The sequence below is a fragment of the Grus americana genome, chromosome 7, assembly GCF_028858705.1.
Source record: "Grus americana isolate bGruAme1 chromosome 7, bGruAme1.mat, whole genome shotgun sequence".
Taxonomy (NCBI): domain Eukaryota; kingdom Metazoa; phylum Chordata; class Aves; order Gruiformes; family Gruidae; genus Grus; species Grus americana.
In genome coordinates, this window is record NC_072858.1 from 20,870,882 (window position 1) to 20,883,380 (window position 12,499).

The following is a 12,499-nucleotide window of genomic DNA, read 5'->3' on the forward strand; positions in this document are numbered from 1 at the left end:
TCATCTTTTCTAATACTGCCAGTGTCTCTGCATTCTCATGCTATCTCATTTTTGCAGGTTTTGTAATTATTGGAGGAGAAAATGTAGGAAAATTAGACCTCGGTATCTTTATCGCTTCAATTATCCCTGGGGGACCTGCAGACAGAGCTGGAAATATCAAACCAGGTCATTGTCCTTAGTTTTTAATTAGAATTAAAATACTTGCCTGGTTTAAAGTTAGCTACTCTGGATTTATTTCCTTATTTAGATGTGCCTTGTTTTGTTTTTATCCTTTTTTTTTCAAGGAGGACGACTCATCTCTGTGAATAATATTAGTCTTGAGGGTGTTTCATTTAATACTGCAGTTAAAATCATACAGAATTCTCCTGATGAAGTGGAGCTCATCATTTCTCAACCCAAAGGTATAAAGGCAAATGTCTTTGCTGGCTATGGAATGCTAATAGTAAACATGGGACACTGGTATTTATTAGGTACTGGGATGATGTAGTAGTACTTTCTTGCTACTCAGTGCCAGTTATAACAACCATAGGCTATCAGTGAAAATAGTCAACTTCTAGTATGTATCATGTGATCTCTGTTCTACAGTCAGTGTGAAAAACTCTATTATGGGCTGCATTGCTGAATACCAAGGGAATTTTGGCATTTCTTTCTCTGATAAGAGTCATAGTCCTCTGCAGTGATGAAGTGTCTCCACGCTTACAATAGCAGTGCTCCAATTTACAATGTCTGACTCATTTTATAGATCTGATTTCATGAGTTGATGTAGGAAGTTACTTTGTCCTCCTGTGCTGAGGTATAATAATATTTGCCTTCAAATTTACTTACTGTTCGTGTTCAGCAATGTTTTATTTTCATATGGATTTACAGACATGTATGAAGAAGGATTAAATGAAGAAAAGAATCTATCAAGAGGAAATAGCACTAGTGGATCTGAGATCTCCTGTGTAGACAGTGGGAGAAAGAAGATTCAGGATTGTCATACAGCTCTCCCCAAAGAACAGGACATAAATATAGATGAACTTGAGAAGGCTCTTTCCTGGAGTTTAGCACCAAAATTGGGCCCTAGGATTCCAGTTCCTTCAGCTGATAGCCTGGATGTGGAGGTAACTGAGATTTTGATGCTGTGCAGTAATATTACACTCAGCATGTGTCTTAACAACATGCCAGCTACATAAAAAATAGAAAGTAAGCAAGAAATTTAAAAAATGAGGAAAAGAGAAAGAAAACCTTGGAAGATCTTGCTTGTTAAATTACATTGGAAATGTCAAAATGATAGAAATGTCTAGAATATGTGAAAAAATGTTCTTAAAAATTCTCCTGCCTTTGCCAGTGGAGGTACAATATATTTATTATTTTCTTGCAGTCTCTTAAGTTTTCAAGCAGACACAGAACAGCAACATTTTGTGTCTAATTTCCTACTATTAGACAGCCTCCCTATCTATACTCAGCTGATGCACATTTAGACAGATTATATTTTGAGTTATATTGAAATAATATCAGGGATATAAATTGTACCACTCCAGGCTTACGGTGACAGCAGGACCAAACCCTTTATATCTTCTGGAAACTCTACTTTTTTTTTCCCCCTTCCTTTCCCCTCCTTTTTTATTGAGATGCTGTAGTCTCATTAGTGTTTATATTTCTGAGACAGGAAGCTGATTCTTCACACTTACCATCTCCATCTGAAACCAACTCAAAGGAAATCTATACTGTGGAGCTCGTTAAAGAAGATGGGACTTTTGGAATCAGTGTGACTGCAAGTGTTACTGTTAATCTTTCAGTGTGTCTGTCAAACTGTTATGTGACCAAGAAACACGTAGGGAAGTGTATTTGTGTGGAACAAAGATAGAAAATAGGCTGATAACCAAAGCTGTTAGCATGGCACGTTTCAAACCTAAGTGTCCAATTGATTGACAGAAAAAGCATAAAGTACTGACTCTGCTCATTCCCCAGTTCTTGCCCGCATAACCTGTGAAAGAAGTGTGCTGGCACGTGGCTGTACAAGCCCTCTTCTTCCTTACTCAATTTGAGAACAAGACCTACCACTGAAAGTGGAGTTTGGTCAGGGAAGGATGTAGCCAGAGCCTCTAGAAAATGCAGCAATGCAAAGAATTCCCCAAGTCATGACTGGTGTTGCTTCTCCCCTGGAGCTCCTGGAACTCAAAGGCTGTGTCTGTACAAGCAGATTACACAGAACCACTGCATGGGCTCAAGCAGTGGCCCACAGGCACTGCTTAATTGTTCACAGCTCCCAGTACAGCTTTGGCCTGCGCCTCAACAAGGAGTATAATAGAAGCCATCCCATGCTGGAGGGCTGAATATTTAGCTGTGTGGACTCAAGATATGCCATGCTTCTTTGAAGGCCAGAGAAAGGGCCCTAGTCAATTTTATTTCCTAATGTAAGGAAATACAGTTCTCTGTATATTTAGAGGACCAGAGAAGGCAGCAGTGAAAACTATCTGCCATATTTGAATAATAGTTCCTTGTCCTGGCTATCAAAGCAGAATTTACGTCTCCAGGCTGAGACGTCTTTACAGTCCTTGCTGAAATGGAGTGGGAAACAACAGCCATTTCATTGCCTGCAGGAGAAATTGAGGGCTGCTTTTTCATCTGAATTCAGTCAGGGGATGTAGATGGACAGAACATGATTCTTAGGTTAATCTGGAATTCCTCTGAGCTGTAGGCTCTCAAGTGGCTGCACAAGTTCAGGTCCATGCTTTATATATTGTCTAAAAGGTTAATAATTACTGAATGGATATTGCATAGTTTGGAAGCTGGGCTAGAGACTGACTGAAAAATGCAGCTCCATCTTTATGTTAGCATAGGGAAAAAGTTTTGAACATTTAGTAAATTTTTTTATATAACCACGTAGAAATGCATTGCATTATCCTGAGAAAATAAAACAAGATTACTGCCTAGGGAAATATATTACAACTAGATGGGACTTTAGAGTAACATCCTCTTTCCTTTTTCCCTATATTTTAAAAAAAATTAATTCCTGATGCAATTACTTTGCAATGCATGTTTAAGTTGCTTTGCTTTTTATCACAGGCAGAATACACAAAGACTCCACTCTAATCTGAAGGCATATGTTTTGCAGGGTGGAATTAACACTAGCGTGCGTCACGGTGGCATATACGTGAAGTCAATTATTCCCAGGGGACCAGCAGATAAGGATGGACAAATAAAGATAGGTAACGTCTGGCAATAAAACTCTGGACTGCAGAACTCAATGAATAGTGTGGAATGCTTGCCACAGGGACAATGAAACACATTTGGGATTGGAGGTCATACAACTGTAAAATGTAATATGTAGTCCATCATTCCTCAGCCTGTCCCTGTACTACATGTAGCTATCCCACTGAAAAAACAGCAGTCTCATACCAGCATTGTATAGTTACTTCCTGTAGCTGCACATCAGGCTAGTGACTGATACTTTCAGCATTGCTGTTATAACCAGATACTATCACTGCATTTACTTGTAGAATACTCTGGTATATTTTAAAAGCTGGTTATAGAATGCTGTACCACAAGCAGTATTGCTTTCAAACAAAGTAATATAATTTGAGACATGTAAGCATGAAGATCTATTACAACATGGGCAGCCCAAGGTTCACACTCATTCAACTTGAACACATCAAAGCAACTTGACTGTTTTTGTTGTTTGTTTTCTTTTGCCTCAGGTGATCGTCTGCTGGAAGTAGATGGCATCAGCCTCTGTGGCATCACCCACAAACAGGCTGTGGAACACCTTAAGAAATCTGGCCAGGTTTGTACAATAGCAGAGCTATATCCAGTAGAATAAACTGCAGTTAGTATAAAGCACAATAGCAAAGCTGGGTCAAAAGAAACTTCCCCCCCCACCCCCCCACCCTCATCCAACCCCATTCTCCTAAAATGAAAAGTTAAAAAAACTTAGGGCTTGCTGCATACTGTGTAACTGGACCCTGTTCATCATTGGTTTAGATTGCCAAGCTGGTTCTAGAAAGGGGAAACTACCCATTGGCAGAGCCATGCCTGACTGCTAATGAAAGAAAGGAGGACCAGTGTGCAGTTGTTTCTGTGACAACATCCTTCACAGATGGCACCAAGGACTACTGTTTTTTGACAGATGGTGAGTGATAAAAAAGGAACTCAGGGTGACTTCTCAGGATGTGCAAGAAAGGAATGAATAAAAATAATTCTATGAAATTTCTGTGGGTTGGAAGGAAAACTGCATACTGAATAAAAATATAATGTGCAATATTAATGACATTATAAAAAATCAGTTCTGAACAAAATATTTCTGATGTACTTAGAGTTACAGTTGCTAGATATAGCTTAATTTATCTTAGCCATAAATACTGCATGTTTCAGCCTTCAGGAGATGGGGCTGGCAGGGGACATCCCTGTCTGTACTCTATAGCACGCTCAGGCAGGAAGCAGCTGTGTTGATGTTGCCAGTCTGTTACCCAAAGAGCTCAGCCAGCACAACTGCTGATGCTGTGTCAGTGATGAAGCTACGGTGAACTGCTACCCCAGGGCCAGGACTGGTGACTGCCATCATTTCATTTCTTAAAAGCAGAAGATTCAGAGATCAGTTTCACTTAGCTAACAAATAAATGCTGTATCTTTTACTGTAAGGCTGTCTCATAAACACTAATTCTGAACTATACTTTCCCATGGGGCAGTTAATCCTCTACATTGTCCCTAGCAGAATGGGGTTGGTATTTGGGAAAGGACTAGTCTCTTCTTGTCTGGAAAGAGCAGTAGTTCTGATTCTAGCTTATGTTGCTTAGTGGAGGACCCAAACAAACGTCAGGCAGCTACAGAATAGTAAGATCTACCCAACACTTATAGAAGAATGTCAGAAAAGGGTAGCATTTGAACCTTTTTATGTTAGTACAAAAAGCTTCTTCCTCTGTGGGCTTGTACCAGATGGCATAAAGTCTGTGAACACATGGTGGAACAGAATCCAGTTGTCCCCATTCTGCCTGTGCAATTTCAAGGGCTCACATAAGTTAAAGGAACACCAAACCCTTCTTTTGCCATTAGTATCAGTAGTGCAGCACACAGGGAAAAGATCTGCTGAGGGTATAATTTACATCAGTTCCTTAGGGGGTACATATGCCACAGCTCCCTCTCTTTTTCCAATCCCTGCTTTGAACAGATAATACATTTGAAGTCAAATTGACAAAGAATTCTGGAGGCCTCGGCTTTAGCGTTCTGCAAATGGAAGATGCTTGTGAACACTTTGGAGGAGCTATTGTCAGGATCAAAAGACTGTTTCCAGGGCAGCCAGCTGAAGAGAATGGCAAAATTGAAGTTGGAGACATCATTTTAGCTGTGAATGGGAAACCTGTTCAAGGACTCTTGTATCAGGTACCAGGCAGTTCTATTACTGGGACTCCAGATGAGTACTTTTAATAAAGACAATGGAATGAAACTGCATTTAAACTTAATTATCACCAGAGGGGGTCAGAATTTGCATATAATTGATCTGATTTCTATGTAGGATTCTTCTCCAGAATTCTTCTGGAGAATTTCCTTCCTAACAGAATTCTTACAGAGAATTTCTTCCGCTATTTAATTTATAACTTTCTACTACGGATGCACAAAGTCTATTGTTAGATGCACACCAGTTGTTAATTAGTTGGAATCTTTGTTGCTGTTACGCATAATTGGAATATTTTTTCCCTGTGGTCATTTGTGCTTTGTAATGTCATGCTAAATACCATGCCCCAGATTCAAATCTCTACCAGGTGAAGTAAATCCAGTGTAACTTTTTTACCTGGAATGAGAAATTCTATACTCACATGAAGAAACTGAATGGTAAAAAAGGACTACATGTAGATTTATTTTTTTCATAGTAATCTTTTCACCTTATGAAAAATACCTGAGTTTTGTATATGAACATGCATTGAATAGATAAGATTGGAAACAAACAGAAATTATGAAATCATGCAATTTTCCCACTGACAGGTCATTCATATTATTAAATAGCTAGAGCAAAAGACAAGATGCTGTAAGTCCCGGACACCCTGGGGGGGTGCTGTAATTGTACTCTCCCCGCCCCCCCCCCCCCAACCTGGAGTTCTTTTCCAGCACTGTCTTGCTCCGTGGTGTACAGCCTTTTTACTCAGTTTGTGCAGAGGGACAGACAGGGTGTTTTGGCCTACAGCATTTTTTCCCCTCTAGATTAAGTATTTTATCTCCCACCGTGGCTGAAAGCTGAATGCCACTGAATAAATGTTATGTCAAGGAGGGGCTTTGGTTATGTCAATATGGCAGTCTGTGGAGCTATGCTGATATAATTGACTGAAGATATGTCCTTGCCACGTGCACTTTGAATGAGTTTGTCTGAAAATCCTGTTTTCTTCAAGAAAAGAAAAATAATTAATCTAAACCTATGTGTCTGTTGGTGGAACACAAGTTTGTAAACCGAACTAACTTGACCTTAGATACACATCTGCATAAAAACTATGGTTCATTTATACAACAATCATAGAGTAGTGAATTTTGGCTCCCAGACACTGCTGAGAGGCACAAATACTAGGAATTTGGCATTCATAATAAAAATTGCCTTCATCCCAATTGGTAAAATGATGTGTGCTATGTTCCCTAAAAAATCTATTATTCCTTCTTCCTACTTAGGATGTCCTGCACTTATTGAGAGGAGCTCCTCCAGAAGTCACACTACTGCTTTGCAGACCACCAAAAGACGTTCTTCCAGAAATAGAGCAGAGCTTCCTGGTAAGGCAAAGCTTCTGTCGGTAAACTTGCTTCTCTAAACCTGGAAAAACACTCCTACATTTTCTATCCAGTCTTGAACAAGGCAACCTTCCATTTTCTCCAAGGTCCTCTATTCCATTTCTTTCCATTCCCAGCTTCAACTCAACTTCTACAGTTCAACTGATTATTCCTTAGCAACCAAAACAATAGAAATCTGACAGATGTGAAACATGTTTATCCCAGTCCAACAACTTTTGAATTGCAGTACTGTCATTGGAGTGAAACAGCACATACCCATGCAGATCTTCTAGTCAGGCTTCTAAAAATTCTCTACTAGATCCTCAGCCAGAAACTGCAGATATTATAACTCGTGGGCTTGAGGTAGCTATGTTACTCCCAAAAGTGAGAGGAAAATAAAGAACTTTTGCTATTCAGGCTACCTCTTAATAAACTTAAATAAATGAAATAATGGTTTCAACTGGGTATTCAGCTTCTTATTGATAGTTAGCAGAATCTGCAGGGAAAAAAAAAGAAAAAAAAAAAGAAAAATCAAACAGTAGAGACTGCAGAGGCTAAAATAGTGCCATTAGATGTGCTAGCATTGTTATTCCTGCTTCTTGAACACAACTCATGGACACATACACAAGTACTCTTATAATGAACATGCATTTGCATTACTCTTGCTCCATGTAGAATGGCCCACTCATGGTTCCTGTTCCACCTGCATTCATAAGCACTGTCCAAGGGCAGACAGAAATGTCTGTCAGGACCACCTCCAGATAACAAACTGGCTCCTGTTGCTCTCCTGCAATGTGCCCTTGGCTGATTTCTATGGTCAGCCACACAGGAGTCAAATCTGGAAGCCACTTCTTCACAGTGAAGAGAATATAGACACAAAGTTGAGGCACGATATGAAAAGAACTAAAAAGGGGCCACGTCTAGCAAAGAATTCACTGGAAAAAGTGAACGTGTGTAGTAGTTCCCTGCCTGAAACTCCTGAAGAATGTGAAAGATAAACATAAAGACAAAACAGTTATTTATTGAGAGAGTACCTCCCTCTATGTTTCCCTCCCTTCCAGCTACCATTTGATATCGTCACATTCAGAGGCTTATTGATATTGCCTCTTCAAATTATTTTGTTCTTAAAGGAAAGAAGATGGGAGATAAAAAAGGAGTTACACTAACCTTTCTGTTATTTTGATAGACTCCAGCACCATCTCCAGTTAAGGAGTTTGTGGCAGATATGCCAGGCAATACAGAGGTAGGAAATAGTATGGATCAGTCTACCAGTGATGGGGGTAGCACCTCTCCAGACCTTGAAGATTGCCTAGATTCACCAGTGGCAGCAGATTTCAGTGAGCCTCCTGAAGAGGACAGCTCAACTTACGAAGAGCAGGAAGCAGAGTTTCAAGAGAAACCCACACAGAAACTTATGAATCCCAGGGAAAGTTTCTATAAGCATCTTTGGAAGTTTCATCAAGAAGCTGCCAGTTCTGAAGTCTTCCACTCCCTAGAGGAAGAAGTGAAGCAGAACTGCTACTCGCCATGTGAATTTGGATGGGCCAAAAGGTAAGGAATACTGAAATCTGCTCTGCAGCCTTTGCTTTGGCTCTTAGAATTTTGAAAGCGAATTGCTTAGGTTTAAGTACAGGGCTATTTGCTTCTAATCACTGCTGATTACTGAAGATTTTGTTTTACCATCTTATTCTGACTGTCCTAATCTGTTATCTCTATTTACTCTCATCTTCTTAGAATTTTGTGTAAGTCTGCATTGCAAGACAGTTGTATGAGTGCTGCACTACTGTAATCATTTATGCTGTTCAGCTGAAGCTGGCTGCAGTTTGAAACCAGTGGAAAGACTTTCATTGACTTAGATAGGAACCAAGAACTTTCTTATTTATTACATGACCTCTTAATTTCAATTTTCTCAAAGTTGACAAATGGGGACCAAAAATTTCTTTCTTATTGTATGACTTTTTAATTTCAATTTTTTCAGAGAAACTAAAAAAACCTCAGAAGACAAACCGTGATCAAGGACACCCCCCCCCCCAAAAAAAAAAAAAAGTTATTTTTCAGTCTTCAGAAGCCAATAGAAGGCCTGAGTCAGAGGAATTATACAATAAAATACAGTGCAAATGGACTCAGCCTCCCTTAATACTCTTTCGAATATACCACACCCAGGCACACAGAAGATCCATTCCATTTTAGTCATTTTTCCCAGTGCAAAAGAATATAAATTATCAGAACAGAAAGTATTGGTAGAAAGACAAGTTAAAGGACTCCTTTAACCCTAAAGGTCTCCTAGAGACCTTTAACTTACAGCTTTAGTAATTTTATCTAGAAACTAATTTCTATGTTTCCACACAGTCACTTGAAATGCTTCTGTTACTCTTGATATTCATCAAGCACAGAACCAGACAGTCAGATTCTGTCTCTGGGGAGTCACAGCACTCGCTGACTGCAAGTCAAGTGGGACCATAATGGCCATTCACACTGTTAGCTCCTCTGTCTTAAGAAGGTTTACTCACATTCATGAGTGAAGCTCCTGCTTACATACATGCTTCTCTACTGCTGAGAATAAAACCAGCAGAAATGTGTCTGTAGCAAACATATTTGCCAAGAGATACAGTTTCAACAAAACTAAGTTTCTTGTGGGAAAATATCAATTTCAAGAAAAGTTTTGGATTCATCCCAAGAAGGAAGTTCTGAAATAAATGTTTTTGTTTGGTACATTCTTAGTACCATTTAGTTTCTGCTTTTGCATTTTCAAAAGGCAGCCAGAGCCATGCATTTTAAACAATATTTAAAATGTAATCTCAGTTTAAATGATCCTTCCAGCTAAAAACATATTAACAAAACACAGAATGACATAGGCATTAATGAAAGAATTCCTTTTGATTAAAGAAGAAATTTCCTTTCTTCAGATTGCTTAAAACTTTTCATGCAAACATAGAAATCTTCTGATATGAATTTTAAAAGTTCCCTGCTCAGGTTTTCACATGGAAAATTCCTTTCACCCTTCTTCTTATTGCCACCAATAAGAATCTTTGAAAAAGCTACTTTGAAAAAACTTTGACCCATAGTTTTCCTCTGTGAAGTCCTGGTCTAGGGATCATGAGATTCCAAAAGAAAGTCAAGCATGTCAGTGGAGCTCATGTATGGGCCTGCAGGACCAAGACTCGTGTTATTTCCCATGGTGATGTAGAGATGGGCTAGAAGCTGTGCTATGATTGAGCCACTGCTGGCTCACTGCCATGAGCTCATGTAGCTCTGCCAAACACCTTTCACACCCTTTGAAGGTCAGTCAGCACTCCACTATCACGTGATAGCTTTTAGGACACCCACATTGACCAACGTCAGATATAAGCTAACACACTAGATTTCTTCCCTCACTGAGGGCATGCAGCATAAGCCTACAAGTTTTTTGTATTTTCATCAGTATTTCAAAAATACCATCAAAGGCTACTAGCCTTATCCAGCCAAAATGCCTTTTTTGCCACTCTGCTTTATGTTTTCCTTCTGACTATAGACAACTTTGGAAACAAGAGTTTAACACTGGGGATCTTTCATGATTTCATACAAGACACACAATTTGTGTTCCTTTTAGTTAGGTATGTTTGCTTGGGAGATGGCAGAGACAGTTCTGTTCCATCAGAGTGAAAGATCCTAGGTGACATATAAGAAATGACATGGCAGCTTTGCTGTGTGAAGCATTAATAAAAGTTATGCTGTTTTAAGTGTTTTTATGATGAATGAAGTTTAGCAATATTTCAATAAAGATTGATATGAAGAAAACACACACTTTAAAAAAAAAAGTGTTTCTAGCATTTCTATTAGCTTTAATGGAAAATTTATTGGGAGACAATGCTATAGTAGTCTATTAGAGTTCATTAATGACAGCAGCCAAAACAATAAACACAACACATACAATTACAGTCTGGGCTTGAACATTAAAAGTGCTGAATACTGTGTCTCCAGTATAGTGGAATAAAATCAATAATAATTTTAATTCAAGTAATTGAACAAATCCATTGATTTCTGTAGGACAACTCTTATGCTTCAAGGCAAGCATAAGAATAAAAGCAGGCTTACAAAGAGAAGTCAGGACTTGTATATTTTATAGAGAGACAGGAATAATTTTATATTTCATATTTCTAGTCTGTGTTTTAGTTACCAGGGAAAGATCTGTAGGAGCCAGGAATGTAGCTGGTATTCCTTTTTCAGGAAAAATTGTAGTGGTATTGTAATGCACATACTATTTACCGGATAAGTTGCTTATGGCAGATGAAATAATGGTATGGGAATTGTGCAATTATTTTTCAAGAATCAAAGTACTAATTAATGCCTTAAAAAAAAAAAAGTGTGAGATTTTGCAAAGGCTGTTTCTTAAAGATTTTTAATCTTTTAACTAGGTTTGCAAAATATTGATTACTTATTTATTTTTATAGTAACACTGGAGGACCCAGACAGCAATTTAATACCATAACTAGTACTTCAGTTAAAATTAAAGTAAGGTCATGTTATAAGCAGTAGACTTTTCAATCGCCATCAGGAGGAAAACCCCAGCACTGCAATCTTTTTATTTTCCAGCCACATATTTAATAAGAGTGATGATGACCTATTGAACACAAAATGTATGCCTGAAACTTTCTCTCTAACCCCTATTGATGAAGAGTATCTCACTGTCAGCTCAACGTCTGTGACCTCACTTTCACGGGGAGGAAGCTCCGAGACACTCTCCACAACCATGGTGACCCCACAACCACGTGCTTGTGGTCCTTTCTCATCATCCCTGCCGGCTAGAGACACACATGACAGTGACAATGAATGGGAAGACTTGGAAGAACTAGCGGAAGAGAAGGAAGAAAAGGAAGATTGCACTAGGGTATGTGATAGGCACCAGATTATTGACTAATAGAATATGACAAGGGAAAAGAAACAACTTTAAGAATGCAACATTCTTAAACATTAATTTTAACTCATTATCTGTGCTGTTTCTGCATGGCTTTTTTTACTTTCCTGAATGTCCACAATCTTCAAGTAAAGCAGACCTCTCTCTACGCCCAGCTCTCCAGAATTCTTTACCATTTGCCTCTAAGGCCATCTCCTTGCTCTTGCCATCTTACTATTTCTTGAACTTTGCATCATTCTGCAGTATTATTCCCAGTGAACAAAGGCCTAAAAGCCCTTTAGTAGCCTCTAAAATTAATTGGAGTCAGCTACTCCAGTTTTTTTAAACCCATGTGGAAAATCACTTTGTTACAGTGATACTACTGTAATGTCCTGATAAGAAAATATGATCCTTGGGCTAACTACTATTCAAAAATAGAGGGCTCAGTCCTGCCAAATGCTGAACATCTTGCATTCCTGCTGACACTAATGAGCTCTGAATTCCTACTAATTTGAGAGCACTGAGGACAGAATTTAGGTCCAGCCATTTCCTTCAGTGGGACAGCAATAACAACAATAATCTCTGCACCCTACTATTGCAATGCGTGTCAGCTCAGATGACACCAAAGCTTTCTTTACACTTTTCAAATGCCAAAAGTCCAATCCCCAATGGCATTCTCTGCCTTATTAGGCCCTATCAATCAATCATGCCCTCTCTGTCTTATTAGGCCCTATCAATCAATCAATCAATCACTATGAATATCCACTAGGTAAAAAGAAGTAAACTTAATTCTGGAATAAGGCAGTGACAGATCAAGAAACCCTATCTCCACTCTTATTTATATCATCTGTGGATCTTATTCCTATCTGCATATAAAACATAATGGCGGATGTTAAT

The 12,499-nt window shown here is 38.8% G+C and overlaps 2 protein-coding genes across 8 annotated transcripts in view; one reads left to right on the forward strand and one right to left on the reverse strand.

Annotated features, from left to right (window-relative positions):
- Window positions 1-12,499, reverse strand: part of MAPK8 (mitogen-activated protein kinase 8) — a 142,961-nt gene that overhangs the window by 98,237 nt on the left and 32,225 nt on the right. The window lies entirely within an intron of this gene.
- FRMPD2 (FERM and PDZ domain containing 2) overlaps window positions 1-12,499 on the forward strand; it is a 76,894-nt gene that overhangs the window by 40,275 nt on the left and 24,120 nt on the right. For 4 of the 6 annotated variants that reach the window (XM_054832039.1, XM_054832031.1, XM_054832034.1 and 1 more), the window contains 11 exons: window positions 58-165; window positions 285-401; window positions 868-1,103; window positions 1,652-1,756; window positions 3,101-3,194; window positions 3,684-3,769; window positions 3,967-4,114; window positions 5,150-5,361; window positions 6,634-6,732; window positions 7,916-8,280; window positions 11,302-11,596. In XM_054832039.1, the coding sequence (XP_054688014.1) occupies window positions 58-165; window positions 285-401; window positions 868-1,103; window positions 1,652-1,756; window positions 3,101-3,194; window positions 3,684-3,769; window positions 3,967-4,114; window positions 5,150-5,361; window positions 6,634-6,732; window positions 7,916-8,280; window positions 11,302-11,596 (1,865 nt within the window). Of the gene's footprint in view, window positions 1-57; window positions 166-284; window positions 402-867; window positions 1,104-1,651; window positions 1,757-3,100; window positions 3,195-3,683; window positions 3,770-3,966; window positions 4,115-5,149; window positions 5,362-6,633; window positions 6,733-7,915; window positions 8,281-11,301; window positions 11,597-12,499 lie in introns of those variants that run through there. The other 2 variants (XM_054832032.1, XM_054832035.1) reach the window with 2 other exon arrangements.